This window comes from Chelonoidis abingdonii, chromosome 4 (genome assembly GCF_003597395.2).
Source record: "Chelonoidis abingdonii isolate Lonesome George chromosome 4, CheloAbing_2.0, whole genome shotgun sequence".
Classification (NCBI taxonomy): Eukaryota; Metazoa; Chordata; order Testudines; family Testudinidae; genus Chelonoidis; species Chelonoidis abingdonii.
In genome coordinates, this window is record NC_133772.1 from 112,519,817 (window position 1) to 112,542,977 (window position 23,161).

Here is a 23,161-nt window from a genome sequence, read left to right on the forward strand (position 1 = left end):
TTCTGCTGATAACAGCTCGTCTTAATTGATTACTCTCGTTATAGTTAGTATGGCAATACCCATTTTTTCATGTTCTCTGTGTGTGTATATATATATATACACATATATATTCCTACTGTATTTTCCACTGCATTCATCCAGTGAAGTGGGTTTTAGCTCACAAAAGCTTATGCTCAAATACATGAGTACTCCTCGTTCTTTTTGTCCCTAATGTTACCTTGTACAATTTGTGTCAGTGTATTTTTTATATAGTTTTAAGAGGTGGGTGGCATAGTTCTTGGGACCTACCGGTGTGTGGTTCACCCAACTATACTCACTCCTACAGTAGATCCTGGGCAGGAATGGATTGAAACAGGACTCATGAGCCCCAGGGCTAATGGACAGAGGGTGCCTAGGCAGAGCAGTGTGCCTGAAGCAGAGGGACATACCTGCTGTTTCCCTGACGAGGTGGGGCTGGGCTGCCTCATTTCAGGGGGATGGGCAGAAGGTACCATTTGGGAAGGAAGTGACATTTCTGCCCCACAGTGTTGAGTGGTTTATTCCCATCACCTATTTGGACCCCACACCTGTCGTAAGGTGACATTTGCCATTTCTCTAGGTGGCCATTAGATGTCGCCATTGCCACACTGTGATCCAGCACACCATGCACTTGTCAGTCAGCAGTGGGCAAAGCACCCTTAAGGGGATGGGTCAGACCTCAGCTCCCTCAAATAATCCATAGGAACTGGCCACAGGACGGGCTTCAGCCACAAGAGAGCATCCCCAGCAGCAGACAAGTCCATGAGAGACTTGTGGGCCCTGGTTGGGGAGTTCTTAATCGAGGTGACAGGAGGGTGAAGCATGCACCTTTGGGTGAGTCCTGTGTTGCTTCTCACCCCAGTAGGATGGGAGCCTTGGATTGGAGTCAATGACCATATCCCAAGAGCCTGGAAATGAAGACATGCTGAGGGCAAGGCCGGGGAGTGACTATTCAGGACACCAGCACCTCCCACTCAGCAGTTGCTGCTCTTCCAGACACTCTCCACTTCCTGTTGCTGCTAGACGAGAGCAATAAAGCTGGGGAAATGGCTGGGCAGGCAGAAATGCAGGGGACTGGACTAGCAGAATACTGGGGACAGCAGAGAGAGAGGAAGAGAGGACCTGGTTTTGAAGGTGCTCAGAGAGAAACAGAGCAGACGTCAATCTGTTATACCGGATGCCAAGCTGCAGGGAGTGGCCTAATCCATCACACTCACTCTCCCATAGGGTGTATGTGGGGGGGGGCGCACAATGGAGATGCACTGGCTATGGCCGCAGCCTCTCAAAGAGCAAAACCCAGCAATGGTGCAAGCATCCCCATGTGGGAGTCTAGCTCCCGTCCCCACGTGGTCTTACAGTGTCAAAACCACTGGCCAGTCCCAGGGGAAAAAGCCCTGGTCACAGCTGCTAACCCTGGCAGAGTCTGGGCTTGCAGAGAGATTCCTCTGACTTGGGTGCTTTCTGCACATCTTTGTGAGGACACAAACAGCCGGGCTGCCTCCCACTCTCTGCAGAGCCAGGGAAAGGCTGTGGGAAGAGAGTGGGTGGGAACTGCTGATCTATCTTATGGAAGGACACTTCTCAACACTGCACACAGATGGGCTGCTGATGTGACTTCTACCAATCCCCCCAGCACATTCCCTTTGAAGTGAGGACAAGGTGTTAAACACAGATATTGGATTATTTCCTTTTCCTTCCCCTCTGGGTGGAGATCAGATCTTGTTTGTCCCTATTTGCCTCTGGCCCTGGCAACAGGTGTGCCTTATTATTCTCAATAACTCTGTGAAGAGGGCATGTTTTCACACCACTACCCCATCCCCCAGCCACAAGAGCCCAGGGAACACCACGTGGGTCTTTCCCAGTCTCTTTCTTTCCAAGTCTGAAATGTAAGATCCAGGGGAGATCCCACCCCATACTCATCATAGGAGCACTCTCCTGGGAGGATCTATTCCCAGGTTTTAGAGGAGATCCAGTACCCGATGAGGCAGGCATTTATACAGTTGCCTGGTTGGATGTCTCTGACAAAGCTGCTAACTCTTTGCCTTAACAGCAAGTCTTGGTTGGTGTATTAAACTCCACCAGCACACAGGAGCGGCGCGAGGGTTTTTGGCATCCTAGGTGCAGCGCCGGCTCGCCGGTCCCACGGATCCAGTGGACCTCCCACAGGTGTTCCTGCGGATGGTCCGCTGGTTCCGCGGCTCCGGTGGACCTGCCGCAGGCATCCCTGCAGACAGTCCGCTGGTCCTGCGGTTCCAGTGGACCTGCCGCAGGCGTGCCTGCGGATGCTCCACCGGAGCTGCGGGACCAGCGGACCGTCCGCAGGCACACCTGCGAGAGGTCCACTGGAGCAGTCTGCCGCCCTCCCAAATCCTGGTGCCCTAGGCGACCGCCTAGGTCGCCTAAATGGAAGCGCCGGCCCTGCCAGCACAGCTGCAACGTGAAAAAAATAAAAGCCAAGAATGTTTCACCATAAGCCCCTGAGCTACTTATGAGATTGCAATTAACACTTCATAGAAAAGTAACAGGAGCTGCACCCTTTCCCTTTATACACCCCCACCCTCAGAGGCCGCTGCCTTCCATTGCCTCTAGCTGTCACCTGCTTGGATCCTGTGCTATCCACAGAGAAATACCTGGGGTGAGAACAGCACCCTGGGGCCAATCATGCAGCAAGGATCACCTGGGTCCCTTGGAAACTGGAAAGGAAGTGAGATGCCTCTGTGAAAAGATAGATTTAAAACCAATCCCTGTGGTTGGCACCGACAGGGAACTTGCGTGTAGGGCCAAAGGCTCCGCCTCTCCCCCGAACTGCTTTGTTTCCAAGGGAGTGACAAGCAGGGGATGACTCCAGGGCCTCTGTGGCCTGCAGGCCCTCATTGTGGTGGAGAGAGAGACAGGCCCCCTGGTACTCCTGGGGTGTTACGTGGTGGACCTGCCACATCCTGCTCCCCCATCACTCGGCCAAGCTCTGCTAGTACTCCTTGGCCTCCTGCAGCTGGGAGAGGTATTCCTCCTCAGTGGGGTTATCAGCACACTGCTGCCCATTGTTGGGGGGCCGAACAGCATGATACCGGCTCCAGTCCCCCTTGCACAGAATCCAAGGCAGCATGTCCACCTTGTAGTGCAGCTCCGGGGAGAACTCCGTGCTGATGAGGTTGGGGGCGCCAGCCCCCTTACCCCGGGTGATAAGCTTTGTGTGCTCGTCGTAGCAGCAGTGCTGGGCAGCCAGTGTGGTGCTGTCCAAGGAAAGCATGGACCGCAGGCAGAAGCGGGCTGTAGGCTTGTAGATGTCCAGCCGCTCCTTGGGACCGCTGGCATCACGCCAGCGGAAGTTCTTGCCCTGGTGCTCATCCCGCAGATTCACAGCACTGTAAACAGCCTCCAATGGGTAGGAGCAGGGGCAGCTGGGCAAATCCGTCAGCACCTTGCTCAGATACCTGGTGAGGAAGTCGCTCTTGCAGTTCAGCCACTTCTCACAGCTGTCCACATCTGGAAGAGAGAAACAAGGGCTGGAGGGGACCATGAACAACCTCCCCACTCAGAGGGCAGGGCCAGCTTTATGACTGCAGGGCCCGCTTGGAATACTCGGCGGCAGTCCGGGGCTTCGGCGGCACTTCAGTGGCGGGGGGTCCGGTCCAGGGCTTCCGCAGCACTGAAGGACTCCCCACCGCTGAAATGCACCCGAAGACTCCTGGAGCGGACCCTCCACTGCCAAAATGCTGCTGAAGACCCCTGGAGAGAGGCTCCCTTAGGCACGGGGCCCTCTTCAGCAGGAGGCCCGATTCTGGGGAATCAGGGGAATCGGCATAAAGCTGGCCCTGCCAGTGGGCACCTCTCTGAGGTCCAGCCACAGCCCTGGGAATGGAGTTATACCACAAGAGCTGGGCTAACAATCACAATAGCCTCCATGGAGGAGCTGGTACTAGGGAGGAGATTGCCAGAGACAACAACCCTTGTGGCTTGAGGGCAACAGCTGATGGAAAGATGGGGGTCAGAATAGAATCTGTCTCCATGGGACAGTGTTGCACAGCAAGGTGCTTAATGCAGGCTCTGCACAACCTCTAAGCATCCAGCACCAGCCACTGTTGGAGAGAGGCTACCAGAGCGGCTGCACCGTCGGTCTGTTTCAGGAGGGCACATAGCAGAGTGAAATCACCAACAGGAACATGATGCAGTCCTGGGTCGTGTCCATACCACTACAGCTGGTGCAGATGAGACCTTACCCATGCCTACAATCTGTGCTAAAGCTTCACAGTGACTCAAAGTTCAACGTGCCTCAGGGACTTGGGTTAGGTTCTGCCTACCCTGCATAATGGAACCAGACTGTAACCAGGCTGTGAGACCACTGTGCTGTTACTGGGCTTCCCAACATGAGTGTAGCTGTAGCATGGATATGGGCCATAGACTCATGTGACTGTGAAAACACCTAGGTGTGTGCAGCACCAAATCTCTCTCTTGCTTCAGGGTGGGACTTCCACTGGGGCATTTCTACTCTTCCAGTTATGAAGCCACCCTTGAGTGGAATGCCTAGCCCATGTCAGCACCCTCTGTCAGAACACGGTGCCTGGCACAAGCTAATGCAGAGGACCCTATGTGGAGAGGGCTAACTGACATTTCACGCCTATGTGGATATTTCACTGAAGTCCACCAGAACCTGGGCCCCTTGGCAGAACACTCCCATCCAGGTAGCAGCATCTCCTCCTTGGGGTGCTGCATCATGAAATCCCTTAGGAGCTCCCAGGGCCCTATCGTACAGAGGAGAAACGTGCTAACCTGAGTTGAACATCTCCGTGGTGTTCTCACCCTCAAATGGCGTTTCGTCAGTGGTGAAGACCATCTCCCCATCTGCTCCTTTGGAGACAAAACATACAAACAGAAGTAATAAATCCCATTCCAGGGATGGGCCAGAGGTCCTGGCTGGGGTTGGGCACCAGACCCTTGTATTTCCTCCTGCCCCCTCCCCACCTTCACGGAGGCCTACCCCTATGCACAGAAGATCATCGGGATGGTACTGCAAGGAAGATAACACTAAGGGAGTGTAAAATCGCTGGTTGCGATGGATCCTGATGGTTGGAGCCAGCTCTCAATAAACTTCCAATGAAGATTTCAGGCTTCATATGTAACAGAGTTTTGAAGTTAGGCAGCAGATCTATGATCCATGGGCTACTTATGACTGATTATGGAATGACAAGCCACACTCTCTCTTCAGGATGGAAAGAACCAGCCATTTTTACTGGCCCAGATCAAAAAATTGAAAACTGTTAACCCTTCAAGCACTAGCCAGTATCCAAACAGAGGAAAAGAAAGCTGAGTGTTTTAAGGGTTTAGGAGGCAGGCCAAGGACCACAGAGGGATTTGGCCTATGGGTTTCTTTTCTGGAGTGAGTCCCACCTACATCCCTTCATCATGTTAGAAAGGGATAAAGTTCTCCCTGCCCTGTGAAGATGGAAAATTCCTCAAGTGACCCTCCTGCCCCGAGCTGGAAATCCATCCCTCCCCCCCATAGCAGAAACAGGATCTTGCTGTGGGCAGGGCCCATTGGGTGGATGAGTTTGAGAAAGAGCCCCCTAAGGTGTTAGGGGAGATAGAGAAGTGGCTCTGTCTAGAGCATGAGGAGTACAATAGGCTCACCAGGGCAGCGATGCAGGTCGCAGGTTCTCGACTCGGTGGCTGTGCAGGCGTAGCCACAGGACCGGGTTCTCTTCTGGTTCCCACTACCACAGGTCACACTGCAGGGGGACCAAGAGCTCCACTCCTCTTCATCTTCATAGTCTGGGGATGGCAAGAGAAGGATAAAGCATGAAAGTCCTTGTGCAAAGCCCAGATGGGAATGAAGCCTGGAGCTGCTCTGGACTTCCCCGCTGGCTTCCCTCTGCCTACATCACCCTGCTCCTACCTCCCCCTGTCCTGCCCTCCTGAGCTGTCTCCAAAGGGGAGCTGGCTAGAGCTCAGGAGAGCACTTGAACAGATTTATAGATTTTTGAAGTTGAAGTCATCTAGTTTGATCTCCTGTATATTAGCAGCCATAGAACTTCACCCAGTTATCCCTGCATTGAGCCCAATAAGAAACATAAGAATGGCCATACTGGGTCAGACCAAAGGTCCATTTACCCTAGTATCCGGTCTTCCGACAGTGGCCAATGCCAGGTGCCCCAGAGGGAATGAACAGAACAGGTAATCATCAAGTGATCCATCCCCATTGCCCATTCCCAGGTTCTGGCAAACAGAGGCTAGGGACACCATCCCTGTTCATCCTGGCTAATAGCCATTGATGGATCTATCCTCCATGAATGTATCTAGTTCTTTTTTGAACTCTGGTATTATCTTGGCTTTGGCCAAGCACGATAGTTTTTGCTTGGCCAAAGCATATCTTTCAAAGAGGCATCCAGTCTTGATCTGAAGAAACCAAGAAATGGAGAATCCATCAATTCCCTGGGTAGTTTGTTCCATAGGTAATCAGCCTCACTGTTAAAAACATGTGCCTTGTTCCTACATGGAATTTATTTAGTTTCAACTTCCAGTCATCAGCTCATGTGACGTCTTTCTCTGCTAGACTGAAGAGCTCTTAAGGACCTCGTATTTCCTCTTTGTGAAGAGACTTCCGCCCTGTAATCAAGTCACTTCAATATTCTTTTTGATGAGCTAACCTGATCAAGCTCTTTAATCACTCACTATAAGGCATTTTCTGCAGTCCTCAAATCACTTCTGTGACACTTTTCTGTACCTTCTCCAATTTATCAATATCCTTTTTAAAAATCTGGACACCGGAATGGGATGCAGTATTCCAGTATTGGTCTCACCAATGTTGTATACAGAAGTAAAATCACTTCCCCACTCCTACACACTACTGCTCTGTTTATACAGTCCAGGGTCTCACTAGGCCTTTTCACCACAGCATGACATTGGGAGCTCACATGAAGTTGCCTGTCCACTACAACCCATATATCCACTTTAGAGTCAATTCTTTCCAGGATATAGTCCCCCATTCTGTAGGTAGCCCTGCATTCCTTGATCCTAGATGTATGACTTTGCACTTGGCTGTATTAAAAGGCATTTTGTTTGAATGGGCCCAGCCTACCAGGCGATCCAGATCGCTCTGTGTGACTGTCAAGTCCTCATCATTATTTACCCTCTGCCAATCTTTGTGTCACCCGCAAAGTACATCAGCAGTGATTTTATATTTGCTTCCAGACCATTGATGAAAATGTTGAATAGTGCGTAGAAGCGATCCCTGCAGAACTGGAAACACTTCCATTCAGTGATGATTTCCCATTGGCCCAATGTGAGAGGGCAAGAGCACATGCATACAGTAAGTACCTTAAGGAACTGCTGACAGCACAGCCACAAGCCCTAGAGAGACTAGAGGTGGGCACATCCGATTCCTCTCAGTCCCCCACTCTGGCCAGCTCTGGGAACCACATTGGCTAGTTCTGGAGGGCGCTGCGTCCAGTCCCCACCACTGTGACATGGGGAATGGGGGAGAAGTGGAAACATCAGGGGACCTGAACCGTCCCTGAAGTGCTGCCTTCTCCCCCTTTTCTAATTGCTCAGAGTTGTTCATAGATGCCCCTCCTGACAACCCGGAAGTGCAGGCACTCTTCCAGGTTGGGGCAGCAGTAGATGGCCGCACCTGCCTTCGCTGACACCCTTCTCAGGATGTGCTTCCTGGGAACAGAGTGCAGGCGTCCCGACTCCCAGTCTTAGCCACTAGACTAGTGGTTCGCAGACTTTTGTACTGGTGACCCCTTTTCTCTTAGCAAACCTGAATGTGACCCCCCCTTATATTTAACACCATTTTAAATGATGGATGCAAAGCTGGGTTTGGGGGGGAGGCTGACAGCTCACAATCCCCCATGTAATAGCCTTGCGACCCCCTCAGAGGCCCTGTCGCCCAGTCTGAGAACCCCTGCACTAGACCATTCTCCTTCCCAGAGCCAGGAACAGAACCAGAGCCCCAATTCCTACCCTGGCACACTCTCTCTCAGAGCTGAGAGCAGAACCCTGGAGTCATGGCGCCCAGTCTTCTTGCGCTAAGCGCTATACCAGGGCTCAAATTCATTCAGTGGGGAGGGATGAATTCCATGCTTATTGATGGTCCAGGGGCTGGATATACATTTAGGACTGCACAGTCCCCTATCCACAACCACCTCCCACGGATGGCAGTGGAGGTTTGCCCAGAATCAAGGTTAGAATACAGCCTTGCTGTAGTAACTCAACTTTTAGGTCATTTATTATTTGTTCAGTACCTTAATGCCACATTCAGTCTTTCTCACTTCACTCTCCCCCTCTGCCCCATTCTATCTGCTGGAGTCATCAGCCATAAGATAGTTAATGCTGAGACTGAAAGATCATAAGAGTCACAGCTGTTAAGTCCAGAAGGGGCCATCATCATGTAGTCTGACCTGCATAACACAGGTCAGAGAACCACACCCCCTCATTTCTGCATGGAGTCCATAACTGCTGTTTGATCTATAGCATATCTTCTGGAAAGGCAGCCAGTCTTCATTTAAAGCCTTCAAATGCAGAGAATCTGCCAGATCCCTAGCTAAATTGTTCCAATGGCTAATGACCTGCACGGTTAAAAATCTGTATCTTTTTTCTAGTCTCAATGTATGTACTCATTAGGCTTTAGCATTAGCAATCCAATCAGCTGGGAATTCAATTCACACCTCTGAGTTATTTATCTAGTCTGTCTGCAGACTCAGGCAGACTTCACTGTTTTGGTTCCATTTGGGGCACATTTGGAAAGTTTCCTTCATAACCATAGCAGCTAGAAACTTCCTTTTTTTTTTTTTTTACACACAAAAGCTGAGATTTATGCAAATCCATCAAGCTGCCATCTGTCTGACATCCCTGCACTAGAACAGGCTGTCCTGTGGATGCCCCCAGTGCCTTTAACAGCAATCCAGCCCCTAGTGGACAGGGAGGTGGCCACTGCAGAATTTGGGGGGGCATCTGCTGAGGGGCAGGGGATAACTCACCATAATTATATTTTTCCTTGAAGATCCAGTTCTTCTGACTTGGCCACCTCTGGTCCCAGTTGCCTCCCACTCCACTCAGCACTGTCTCCTCCTCTTCCTCATACTCTGTTGTATAATCTTCCTCCTCCTCTCCTCTGTCCAGGCTGTCATCCTCGTCATCCTCCTCTTCCTCAGTGGGATCCATGTACTCCCAGAAGAGGGGCCAGAAAAGGTCCTTGTGTGACAACCACTCGGAGGAGGTCAGGGACCAGTCATTGCTGGTCTCCTTCAGCAAATCCATCTCTATCTCAGCCTGGGGATCATCCACCACCTCGATGGTTACCTGAGAAGCCAGACACAAGGCAGGGCAATAAGGGAGGTGCCAGCACTTAAGCCAGGGCCCCTGGCTGACTCAGCTGCCAGGGACTCTCTTAAAGGGCAACAAAGGACTTTCCTGTTGGTCCAATAGCTCCCTACTCAGGATCTAGACATTCCAACTAGTTTCCCCCTTTGGCCGGGTTGTGCTATGTGCAGGACACAGTGCTAGGCCCTGCTAGAATCCTCCCACGGCTGATGGCTCCAGTCACTTTGTCCAGGCTTTAATGCTGGGATCTCAAACACAAATCATCACGAGGGCCAGTGAGGACTAGTACGTTGGCCCGAGGGCCATATCACTGACACCTTTTCATATAAAGATGCAAAAGGCCCCCACTCTGCTCCCAGTCCCGCCCCCACTCCACCCTTTCCATGAGGCCTCGCCCCTGCCCACCCCTTCCCCACCCCCATTCCAATCCCCTCCCCAAAGTCCCTGCCCCAACTCCTCCCCCTCCCTGCCCCTATTCCAACCCCTTCCCCAAATCCCTGCTCTGGCCCCGCCTCTTCTCTGCCTCCTCCCCTGAGTGCACTGCTTCCTGCTCCTCCCTCCTGGAAAGCACAACACACCACCAAACAGCTGTTTGGCGGTGGGAAGCACCTGGAGGTAGACAGAGGAGTGGGGACGTGGTACGCTGGGGGGGCAGCGGGTGAGGGGAGCTTGAGGCGGCTGCAGGAAATAACTCCTGGGGGGGCGGGGAGCTTGGCAGGCTGCAGGAAATAACTCCGGGGCTGCATGCAGCCCATGGGCCACCTGTTTGAGACCCCTCCTTTAATGTGTCATTGAAAAAAACTGACATCACAGAGTCTGGAGGCAGCAGGAGGCAGATTGCATAAAACAGCAACAACCCAGGAGACCAGGGTAGATTCAGGTTTGGTAAACAGTCTACGAAGCACGCTGAGGTGCCTGAGGCAGGCAGGGAGTCGGTCAAACAACATATCCTCCAGGAATAGAAACAGCCCCCACACACCTAGAGAAGACGCAGTTTAGTAACGAGATGGGTGCTACAAAGTAAGATGTCTCTGGGGGTTAGCTGGTCCCCTGCTCTGGGAATGGAAAGCAGCAGGACCAGCACTGAGGTGATCAGGTGGGCTGAAACTCCAGCCACACTCCTAGAGAGGCCAAGATTATCTTCTGTCTTGAATCACTAGAGCAGTGAGTTTGGTGGATTTCAGCCTAGTTGCAAGCAGACCTTCCTCCACAGTACAAAACTCAGCCTGGCACAACTGGAAGGAGGGACCCAGGACTGGAATAGCAGGGATTGCTGCAAGAAAGGATTGAGGTACATTGGCAGAGGTGTGTGTGAGTGGGCGAGGGCTAGACTAGCAGGGGGTGTTGTAGGTCAGTCAGGAGACATGTTTAGGGGGTGGCTAGCCCAGCCAGGTAGGGTAGGGGAAAATCTCTCCTGACCGCAGAGGGCCAGTACATAGGCTAGAACTCTTAGAAATTCAGTGCTTGTATCTCCTTAGGAAACTATCCATGAACTCATCCTTGCTCTCTAAAGGGAGGAGTTCTAGAAAGAAGTGAGAGGGTCCAGGAGTACAGAGAATCCTGACCGAGCCGATCTGGTTATACAGCATTCATTCCCTGGTGCAAGGAGTTTATATGCCAGCATCTCCTGTCTTAAATGGGTGTGGCTTATATGTGCCTGAGGATTATTTGCCAAAATATATGGTATCAGCCTTGCAGAGTCTAGGAAATGGGGTCCCCACACAAAAGGTTTCCAATTAGGAGACCAAACAAGGCCAGAGAGAAAACATCTGGTTAATTGACCCCACCCTGCAGTCTGTTTGTGGCACTCCTCAGGCCTGGGTCCAGTTCTAGTCTGCCACAGCGCCCTCCCCGTGACAGTCTCAGCACCCTGCACACATGCCGACTGCCAGGGCCCAGCTAAGGCAGCGATCAGGCCCTTTAGGGATGAAGAGGAAAGGGAGATCAGAGCTGGAAGTATTACCACTCTGCCCAACCAAGTCCACACAGGCCCCAGTCCTTCAGCACATTGAGGGAGTGTTCCCGAGCTGATCCTTCCCCAATGGATTTTGTGCCAGCTCTGTACAGGCAGGGTGAGGGTTAGGGGACTTTGTGAATAGGCTCCCCCCAATACAAGGTTAACCATAGCAGTGGTTTGCTTCCCATTGCTCCTATGTGCTGGGAGTTTATTTTGGCCTCTCTTCCCCAAGACTCTAGGAAAAATGTATCGCCCCAGCCCCTTATACTGCCCGGGTTCAGTCAATTGGTGACTTGGATTGGGCAACGTAAGAGCGGACTCAAAAGGAACCTTTGTGCAGTTTCATCCTGGAGCCAGGTCCCTTCTCTCATCCATTCCAGACACACCCACCTCTCCACTCGGATTCCTTCCCACCCATAACGATGGAGAGCTGTAGCAGATCTCAGTGTCTCCCTGATGGAGCTTGGGTGTAACAGCCATTAAAAAATCTGCCACTGCTTCCCCATTAGTTTGGCCCGAAATGTACAGTGAGCCCATAAGCATATGCCTCTTAGAGCGAGGAAGTTCCTGTCAGATGTGGCAATACTGCCCCAGAAAGTGCCCCCACCCTGGCATACGGTCACTCCCCACTGGCGTCTGCAAGGCACTTTACCCTAAAAACTATTGGTGACAGAGCAAGCTGTGGTGGAATCAACAGCACTGGTGATAATCCAGGCTGAGACCAGCTGCCTGGGATAGTGTACAGATAATGAAATCAATCCTGTCATGGAGCACAGGAAGGAGTTTGGGGGCCCTTCTGGTCCCTACCACACAGCAGATGGACAAGTCATCCCCAATCAGGTTGTCCCTCGGCCGCTCAAGTGATTCTACGCTTGCATAATCCAGCCACATTACTTTTTTGCTCCTGCCTAAAGTGTCCGTGTCCAGCCAGTGACAGAGACTTGTGCTCCTACCTGTATGTTTGGGTTCTGGGCACTCAGGTCAATGTTGGCCAACCCTGGCAGGTTCTGTAAGTCCAGCACAAAGGGTGTGCTCTCCTCCTTGCTAGCGCCACCAGGCCAGAGTGGCACTGGCTGGTTCCTCGCAGCCCGCTGGGATGACCATCGGCGTTTGTGCCGGCGAGTCCCAGCCTGCCCGCTTTGCCTCAGGCTCCGAACCTTGTTGGACTGTGGCATCTCCTCTTCCTGCGTCAAATGGGTGTCAGATGAAGTAGAGACCTGGCAATGAAAGAGGCAGCAATGGCAGTTCCAACCCCACCCTGACCATCTCCATAGCTACCATTCAGGACTTCCTCCACTACATCCTCACCCCAGAGACAGGGCAGGAGAGCAGGCACTATGGAGGTGAACAGCTGCCTGCAAATGTCAAGGAACAGATCCCCAAAACACGACTACTAAGAACAAACGCAAGGCTGATTGACCCACCATCTCCCTATTCCTCCAAGTGTGGGCTGAGACAACAAACAGGCCATACAAGCAAACAGCATATTGACTGCTACATTAGATCTGGCCACCGACTTATCTATTCCACTATCCTCACCTCCCCTGCAACACCCAAATGGAACAATTGACCATCTAGTCCAATATCCCTGCCACTCTCGAGCAGAGCAATGGCTCTATTATGTCTGGCATTTCCCTGCTTTCCGCCACATCAGAAACCAGTCCAGTATTTGCACCTCTCTGCTATAACACTGTCCTATCTAATCTGGCATTTTGATTTCCCTGCCCATACCAGACCAGTCTGCTAGTCCACCTTGTTTGGGATCTTCACTTCTGACAATGTCCGAGACCAAATTCTTTGGAGGAAGGACAAAAATATATAATGCATCTGCCCAGCTGTTCCATATTTTACATGGAGGGAAAATTCCAAAACGCCCCCCACCATGATCAGCCCCTGCAAACTATCAATTTTCACCTTGAGGCACGAGATTTGATAACTTCTAGCTGGAAAATGACAAGTGCAAAGATTATTAATGGTCACAAAGTCACCCAGCCCAACACTCATATCTGGTGAATTAATCTGAGGTGAAACTTTCCCAAGATAACCCGGCCGTGTAAAAACTATTAGTATCAGAGAAAACAACTTAGACTCAGACTTTAAGGTCAGAAGGGACCATTATGATCATCTAGTCTGACCTCTTGCACAATGCAGGCCACAGAATCTCATCCACCCACTCCTGTAACAAACCCCTAACTTATGTCTGAGTTACTGAAGTCCTCAAATCATGGTTTAAAAACCTCAAGGTGCAGAGATTCCTCCAGCAAGTGACCCATACCCCATGTTGCAGAGGAGGGCAAAAAACCTCCAGGGCCTCTGCCAATCTGCCCTGGAGGAAAATTCCTTCCCGACCCCAAATATGGCAATCAGTTAAACCCTGAGCATGTGGGGAAGACTCATCAGCCAGCACCCAGGAAAGAATTCTCTGCAGTAACTCAGATCTCAGCCCATCTAACATCCTATCACAGATCATTGGGCATATTTACCTGCTAACAATCAAAGATCAATTAATTGCCAGAATTAGGCTATCCCATCATACCATCCCCTCCATAAACTTATCAAGCTTAGTCTTGAAGCCAGATATGTCTTTTGCCCCCACTATTCCCCTTGGAAGACTGTTCCAGAACTTCACTCCGCTAATGATTAGAAACCTTGTTTAATTTCAAGTCTAAACTTCCTAGTGTCCAGTTTATATCCATTCACATTGGTACTAAGCTTAAATAATTCCTCTCCCTCCCTGATATTTATCCCTCTGATATATTTATAAAGAGCAATCATATCTCCCCTCAGCCTTCTTTTGGTTAGGCTAAACAAGCCAAGCTCTTTGAGTCTCCTTTCATAAGACAGGGTTTCCATTCCTTGGATCATCCTAGTAGCCCTTCCCTGTACCTCTTCCAGTTTGAATTCATCCTTCTTAAACATGGGAGACCAGAACTGCACACAGTATTCCTGATGAGGTCTCCCATGTCTTATGTAATGGTACTAACACCTCCTTATCTTTACTGGAATACTCAACTTGATGCATCCAAGACCGGCATTAGCTTTTTTAATGGCCATATCACATTGGCAGCTCATAGTCCATCCTGTGATCAACCAATTACCCAAGGTCCTTCCTCTGTTACTTCCAACTAGATGTCCCAGTTTTAACCAAATTGTTATAATCCTAAATGCATGACCTTGCACTTTTCACTATAAATTTCATCCATTACTATTACTCCAGTTTACAAGGTCATCCAATCTCCTGTATGATATCTCGGTCCTTTTCTGTATTAGCAATACTCCCAGCTTGTGTCATCCACAAACTTTATTAGCAACATTCCAACTTTTGTGCCAAGGTCAGTAATAAAAGATTAAATAAGATTGGTCCCAAACTGATCCCTGAGGAATTCCACTAGTAACTCCTTTCAGCCTGACAGTTCACCTTTCAGTATACCTGTTGTAGTTCCCCTTTAACCAGTTCCTTATCACCTTTCAATTTCATATTGATCCCCTCTTTTCCAATTAGCTAATAATCCCATGTGGAACCATATCAAATGCCTTACTGAATTGAGGTAAATTAGATCCACTGCATTTCCTTGGTCTAGAAAATCTTTACCTTCTCAAAGAAGAGATCAGGTTGGTTTGGCACGATCCACCTTTTGTAAAACCAGTTGTATTTGTTCCCAATTACCATTGACCTCAATGTCCTTAACTACTTCTCCTTCAATTTTTTTCCAAACCTTGCACACTACAGATGTCAAACTAACAGGCCTATAGTTACTCGATCACCGTTTTTCCTTTCTTAAAATAGGAACTACGTTAGCAATTCTCCAGTCTACGGTACAACTCCTGAGTTTACTGATTCATTTTTTGCTAAATGGACTTGCAATTTCACGTCCAGTCCTTTAATATTCTAGGATGAAGATATCGGCCACCGATTTTAGTCCCATTAAGCTGTTCAAGTTGCTTCTACCTCGGATGTGGCATATCTACCTCCATATCCTCATTCCCATTTGTTATCCTACATTATCCCTAACCTCCTCATTAGCCTCATACAGACTGAGGAAAGTATTTGTTTAGATATGGCACATCTAGATTACTCTAACCTACATCCACCCTCAATGTTAGCGTCCCCACTTCTTCTTCTTGTTTCTTCTTCTCTTATATGGCTATAGAAACCTTGACTATGTGTTTTTTCCCTTTGCAAGGTCAACTCTACATGGCTTTTGGCCTTCTCATTTATCCCTACATGTTCTGACCTCCCAAGGTAGCTTCCTTGCTAAATCCCTCCATCTTCATCCTTGTAGGCTTTGCTTTTTCTTAATCACCTCTCTGAGATGCTTGCTCATCCAGTTTGCTCTACAACTCCTGCCTATGAATTTTTTCCCCTTTCTTGGGATGCAGGCTTCTGATAGTTTCTGCAACTTTGACTTGAAGTAATTCCAAGCCTCCTCTGCCTTAAGATCCACAACTTATTTGAAGTTGGTCCAGTAAAAGATATTACCTCATCTGCTTTGTCTTTAGGAACCTCTTGAACAAATCGTCTACTAACGGTCAATAGGAAAAGAAACTGCGAAAGATGAATGGATGCATTTTACATTGTAGGAAACAGATAATGGATGGTTAAAGCCCCCTTGTATAACAGACTATGAAGCAAGATAACTTATAAATGGTACCCGTGACTCAAGCTGTGTGTTAACTGACCTGCTCTCACTCTGCTGACATTTTTATCCATTCTGAGGCACACTGTGCTCACCTCTGCATTCCCACTCTGGTCTGGGAGCTGCATCAAGAAACAGTTTCGTGCTGATGTCATCTTCCAGGAAGCCTGATTTTCAAGAGGGTTCCAGACCAGAATGGGTTACGGGTAGATTTGGAAAGAAGCAGGATTAACTCCTCCGAATTAAACCACTTGAACCAGGTCCCCACGTCACTAACCTCTGCGCTCAACACACACTGGGATTAAAGGGTGCAAGTCAAAGGGGCTGCAAGCTTCAGCGCATCAGAGAAATCGGAGCTGGGAACAACCTGTCAAGCTCTCTGCACCCCAGTCCTCACTCAACCAAGGCAGACTTCCCTACAGAAGGTTCTCCAGTGGTCTAGGATTTAACTTCCCAATCTATGTGCCTTCCACCCTGCCTGATCCCCCAGATTAGTGCATCTCGCAGGTAGCAGGTATTTCGTGATGCCCAGCCTAAATCCCCCTTTGTTCCTAGCTCTCTTCCCTGGCACCACCAAACCCTCCTTCCCCTCCATGAGCCCAGACTGTAGCTGCAGGATTAACAAAGACGGAGAAGCTCCCCTCCCCACCAGGGAGACAGAACAGCACTTTTACCTGCAATTAGGACCAGATGGTTTGGGGAGGGACTCCCCTCCCTTTCATCCTGATCACTGGAGCACTTCAAAGAGAGCTGGAGCCAGGCCAGGCTCACATGAGCACACATACAGCATGTCAGCCAGGCCTGTTCCTGCACATCAAAGGCCTGGTGCCCTTCTCCCCCGCCCCCAGAGAAAGGAAGGGAGCAGCGGGGACACTGCTGGTCCCTTTGCTGTTTACCAGAGTGGAGCTGGCTGTGGCAGAGACTGCGATAGCTTTGTCCAGATGGGCCAGAGTACAGGTTGGAAGGGGGTTCTGGGTGAATATTCCATGTGTGGGGAGAGTCGCTGCTCTGTCCTGGAGGAATGATCAGGGAGGACGGATATTAGGCCCAGAGCTTTGTTGGAATTGATCCAGCTCGGATGCCACTGCCCTGGGCAAGCAATGGCTCCAATCTAAGATATTCATGGCCCCAGGGTTTTGTTTGGGGTCTGTCCGTCCCTCTGATTTGACATCCCATTGTGGGAAAGGGGGGACAAATGCAGGACAGGGTTTTTTTTATATTCGCCAAGCAGATGTGGCAACTCAATTAACTCTCCCAAGTCAGCTAGGGCTGTGCAGCAGCAGGGCATGGTGGGTCCTACTGTCAAGGATTCAGGGGACATTTTAATGGGTTCTGGTCAGGGTGGGGTTAACACTCTGAGATTTGGGTTCAAAACACAAAGAACAATCAGTTCCAACAACTTTGGAGAACCTCAAAGCCCAGCCCACGGATGGCCTCTCTCCTCCAACCCCCAGCCCCAGACAGCTTTCACCCGCAAAACCGTGGCCCCTGGAATGCTGCTACCCCCAGCCCCTACCAAATGCTACAATCCAGCCCCTGGATAACACCCCCCCTTAACTCCACAGTGGGCCAGGGCCAGGAGTTAGTTGAGAGCAGGCACCACAAAGAGATTCTGTATAGATTTCACAAGATTCACCACACACCCATAAGCTGAAACAGCTCAAAGGAAAGGCCAAGTCCAATCAGACATGAATTGCAGTCGGTATTTCCAAGGTTCCTCCCCAGTGCGGCTTGCTCTGGAATTCAAGCCCTTCTGTTTCTGGATCCTGACTTGCATCACGCTAAGCCATTTCGAACCTGGGCTTCCCTACCACGTGGCTCAAGACATTGAGAATAAGTCACTACTAAACCACCACAGCGTCTGAGTGCTTTTCACTCCTAGGCTGCTGACCAGTCAGTGAATGTCTTCACCCTCTGAGAGCTATTTGCTACCTGCAATCTCTCAGTCCAGCTCTGAGTGAGAAAAGCATCCACATCATGAAGGTCAGCATCACAGTTAGTCCTTCTCAACAGAGAGGCTGAGGATGAATAGGCCACAGGCTGAAGCACCAACATTGGCTAATGTGACGGAAAATGAACCTGTTCTGTGGATAAAGAGACTCTTGTCGCTAGCTCTGTCAATAGCACATCTTTCATGGGCACTACATTTTCAGCAAACTGTACATTAAACCTTGTATTACAGTAGCACACAGCACTGCAAGAAAGTCACGTCAGTAAAACACTGGTGATACATAGCCCTTTTATAGGGCTTTTCAACTGTAGGCCTCAAAGCGCTTAACAAAGGCAAGTAGGCATCATCATCAGGGCCGGCTCCAGCCACCAGCTAAGACAGCAGGTGCTTGGACGGCCAATACAAAGGGGCGGCACGCCCATGTCTTCAGCAGCAGGTCCCTCAGTCCCTCTCTTCCTCTTTGAGCTACCGCCGAAACGGAAGAGAGGGAGTGAAGGACCCGCCACCGAACTGCTGCTGTAGAATGGAGCGGCGCAATTGAGCTGCCGTCGAAGTGCCACCGATTGGCTTTTTTTTTTTTCTGCCGCTTGGGGCAGCAGAAAACCTGGAGCCAGCCCTGATCATCATCCTCACTTTACATATGTGGAAACTGAGGCACAATGCAGGGACATGTCCATCACACAAGAAGTCACAGTGATAGAGCCTGGAGAAGACCCAGCTCTCCTGATTCCCACTCTTCTGCCCTATCACTGGCCAATACTGCCTGGTTCAGATTTTACACCCTCACCAACTCAGGAAATTCAGATTCTGGTTCTCACAAGGGTAACATAATTCTGCTGAAGGAGACCTGGAAAGAGCTGATAAGCTGACAGACTGCCAGATTTAAGAAACCCCTCACCTATTTACCAAGCATAAAGTCCTCTGGAATCATTAGTTCCTTTTGCTATTCTACCAACATCCCCTGCCTCAATTCCAAGCCACAACACACACCTGGCGTCCTTAATCTCAAATGAGGAACTAGGCAGGGGCACTCCACCATCCCTATATTGCACACAGTGGCCATTGAGCTCCTGGCAATACCAATGTGCTCAGACCCTAATATTTTAAGGATTGAAATAGGCCATCAGACATATTTTTTTAATTTTCCAGTCACTTATTAATATTCACCAAATTGCCCAGCACACCTCCCCAACAACTCAGTGATCTTCTCAAATAGTCAGGGGATGAGTGAGTGTCTCTCTGAAATCAAAAAAGGTTTGTATATATCAGAAGCAATCCCTACTGGCCAAGTTTCAGCACAATATCCCAAGCAAAGGCAGAGGCAAAACGTAACTGTTGATAGAGCGGGTGGAGGGGCATGATTTTGAACTCTGTGAGCTGGTTGGATGTCAGTGTGAAAATATGCATCTTTCATGTCAAAAGCCGAGTCCTCTAATGAGGGAACTATTGATGCCAAGGCTATCATGTGGAATTTTAGCTTTCAAATAAACTAGTTGAACTGTTGCAGATCAAGAATTGGTCTCCAACTCCCATTCTTCTTGGAGATCAGGAAGTAGAATCCCTTCCCTTGATATTGAGGTGGAAACCTTTCTATGGCTCCCCTGAGGAGAAGAGAGTTCACCTTTTATTGTAGAATCTTGTGACAGTGGTCCGGTAAAAGAAACTGAGAAGGGTGTTTGTGAATAGGAGATACCAGAAACACCATCAGATAACCCCATCATGAATAATCTCTAATATCCATTTATCTGTAGGTAAGGCCCTCCAGTTTTTCTGTGAGTTTTATAAGGTGGCCTCCAAATATTAGGGGAGAGGAATGAAATGGCATCAGTAAGGGGATGTGGATCTCAACAGTCCTGTCAAAAGAAACTCTTCATTTGGGGGTTAGAGTACGATGTGGTGGTGGATGTTTCAGAGGTTGGGCTCCTGGGTCTATAAAACTCTGACTGGTGCGTGGTGGCTCCTGAGGACAGTGGTGGTAAAATGGCTGAAAATGTCGTCTTTCCTTATACCCCTCTGTCTCATGTAAAAGCCCAGTGAGCGAAGCATTGGCCTTTAGTCTTAAGAGAGTTGAGAGACTCCACCATCTTCCCATAAAAAAGGTTGACAGTATCAAACGGCAGATTTGGGATGGTGCTCCATAACTCTCTAGGGAAACCTGAGAATTGCAACCATGAGTTCCTCCTCATAACTATGGGTGTAGCCATCCTCCTAGAAGCAGAATCTGCTGCTTCCAGTGTGGCTTGGGGTGGAATTTTGGACACCAGCCTGCTTTCATCCACTAAGCCCTGGAAGCAGGCCCTATCATCCTCAGGGAGCTTGTCCTTGAATTCCAAAAACTTATTATAGTTGGTAAAATCATATTTGGCCAAAAGGACCTGGTATTTTGAGATCCTGAACAGGAGGGAGGTGGAACAGAAGACCTTTCTTCCTAGTAGGTTGAGTCACTTATGTGCCTTATTAGAGGGAGTAGACTTTGGATGCTGTTGCTTGGACGGATCTGTAGCCATCTGCATCACCAAAGAGTTTGGCACTAGGCGACATAAATCTCCCCCCCTCCCCCCAATGGAACAAAGTAGCATTTCTCAGGCCTCATAGGGGTGGGTGGACAAGAAGCAGGGATGTGCCAAACCACCTTTGCTGGGTGCACGATGGCCTCATTGATGTGGAGGGCCAGTTGGTTGGAACTGGAAGGCTGCAGAATGTCCAGTAAACTGTGCTGAGGCTCCTAGACATCCTCCAGCTGAAACTATAGCTTCGCTGCCACATTGTGCATGAATCTCTGATATTGTTTAAAGTCATCTGGTGGAGACAGAGAAGATGGAGTACCTGCCTCATCTGCTGAAGATGACAAAATCGCTCCCAGAATCGTTGGAATAGTTGGATCTGGCTCACCGTCCCCTTCTGAATATTCTGACAGTGCTGGTTGTGCATAATAGGCAATGGCAAACAGGGCTCCTGCACTGAACCCAGATGTCTCTGGTAGGGCTCCCAGGGTTCCCAAGATTGCCAGTAGGATGGATCAAATGATGGAGGAGAATCCAATGCCATTGGCTACTGCCTGTCCCTTGGCCAATCATCTCTAGTCCGCACCCTGATCATTTGGGGCTCGTGGCTCATGCTCCCTCTGACACCACAGAGGCTCCTACAGAGGCTCAGACTTATCCGACAAGAAAGCCAGAAGCCTGATCTCTGGAAGAACCAATGGTACCTATGGTTGCACTTCAAGACTGACAGGGAGGATGGGGACTCTGCCTTGCAAGAAAAGTATCTTCCTCTGGTATATCCGTGTCCCGGAATAGAGACAGTTCTGCTAGGAGGGGTGAATGCAGGCAGGGAAGAAGATGTCCTCTGGGGAACCACAGGTATCAGAATGTCCTGGGTTACCAGCAGAGTCCATCAGCAGAGCCATTGGAACCAGAATGGTCACTGTGGCAGTCAGCTTCCTCTGAAGCCATGTTCCTTCCAGGTACCACATCGGCTCTAAAAGTAGATGGGAATGTCAGGAGCCAGGTCTTCACTATAGTCACTGATGTTCATACCCTTGCACGCCTCCTTCTCCTGTTGAGAAGATTTACTCAGACCTAAGTCCTTGGTGTCCATGAACGCCAGCTCCCCCACTTTGATGGAGTCAGGAAGTGATCCTTTCTCTTTAGGAACTTGTCCTTATGTCTAGCAAAATGCCCCTTATCCTCATGTGAAGCCATCTCTTTAGGCTTAACAGTTTTAGTCTCCATTCCCAAGCTCAAGCCTGCTTGTTGAGACTGATGTATGGGTGGGTTCTGCTGCCTGGATCTGAGTGGGGTTTCATTGCCTTCCCCATAAAATGTTTTCTGAGACTCACGAGACTGGGGAGGAAAAGAGCAGCAGATACTGCACTTGGCAGAATTATGAACCTCATCCAGGCAGTAGGCAGAGTTGATAATCGTCGCTCACTGAAAAGGAATGAGGGCAGAAAATACAGTTTTTGAACCCTGGGACTCTGGGCATAATCCTAGACTTCTCAGAGGGAAAAGATCCCTGAGTGGGTGTAACAGGGTGCAACTCAACACTGTGGCGCCTTCTGCTGGCTGCCCTGGAGATTAGCTCTATGCCTTCTTCTGGTGGTGTCTTGCCTGCCATGTGGCTCCAAGGACCGCAGTGTCCTCTTCAGGCCACAGCCCTCTGGCCGTGCTGCACGATACGTTCTCCCCATTCCAGAGGAATGTACCACAGTGTGACGGTCCAGTGACTTACTCAGTGGTGACTGCGGGTGAGGGGGGAATCGAGGCCCGCCCACTTCTCTGGGTCCTGGCCCAGGGACCCTGTAGATGGCAGCCATGTGCTACGTCCCCTTGAACTTCTCAGTATACTTCCCTGGGCCACTTCCCCGGAGCCCCAGCACACCTCCTCCTTTATCTCAGGGCCTCAGCATGCCAGCAGTCAGACGGGAGCTTGCTTTCACTCCCCTGATCCTGCCCTACACTGTTCTGTCCAAGGTGCTAGTGTTCTTCTTCCTGCAAGGTAGGCAGGCAGTCCTCCCTTCTCGAGCTCCAGGGAGCAACTGAACCTGCTCTGCCCTGCCGCTCTTCTTAGGTGGGCCAGCCTGGCCCTGAAAGGCTGGTCCTCACAGCCCCTCTCTAACTGGATGCCTCCTGAGCAGCCTCCTTCTCTCTTAACTCATTTATAAGTCAGTATGGGGTGGATGCCCCATCACAGTGGGGAAGAAAGAGGGAAAACCACTATCCAACTATGCTGTGTAGAACAGACTATGCTATAAAAATACTAAAAATTATTAAGCTGCTCAGAACTAACTATACGTAACCCTTCTGCCAGGCCGAATTGATAGCAGCAAGGGCCAGGTTCAATACATAGGGGTCCCTTCCCTACAACGTAATGCAAAACCAGCTCGAGCCCCCACCCAGTGACCTGGGAAAATCTTACACACACCCCTGGGTGCCTCGAAGAGGCAATACTTCCCCTCTCGCAAGCACAGAGTCTCGGTGTAGCAGAAAAGGTTTAATTACATGAGATAAACAACAAGCATTAAATTGGGAAAACACCTCAACTAAAGTTCATAGACCAAACCGTGAGCAAAGACCCACCTCAGGAAATTGGGCCGTGTCCTTTTCCCTGGGCTCTTGAGTCCAGCAACCCCCAAAGATCACCCACAGTCCAAAAAGTCCCGCAACCCAAAAGTCTCTGTCCCCGGTCAGTGCAGCCCCAGAGTTTGAGAGTCTATCTGCAGAGGTCCCCCTCCCCCAGCCTGGGTAGAAAGGGGCACCTTACGTGGTCCGGGGC

General features: G+C 50.0%; 1 protein-coding gene across 1 annotated transcript in view; it reads right to left on the reverse strand.

Annotated features, from left to right (window-relative positions):
* Positions 1-2,444: 2,444 nt before the first annotated feature.
* ISM2 (isthmin 2) overlaps positions 2,445-23,161 on the reverse strand; it is a 41,248-nt gene continuing 20,531 nt past the window's right edge. The window contains exons 2-6 of the mRNA XM_032801994.2: positions 12,250-12,513; positions 8,997-9,318; positions 5,647-5,787; positions 4,789-4,866; positions 2,445-3,504 (exon numbers count right to left, since the gene is read on the reverse strand). Of these exons, the coding sequence (XP_032657885.1) occupies positions 2,987-3,504; positions 4,789-4,866; positions 5,647-5,787; positions 8,997-9,318; positions 12,250-12,513 (1,323 nt within the window). The 3' untranslated portion in view covers positions 2,445-2,986. The remainder of the gene's footprint in view (positions 3,505-4,788; positions 4,867-5,646; positions 5,788-8,996; positions 9,319-12,249; positions 12,514-23,161) is intronic.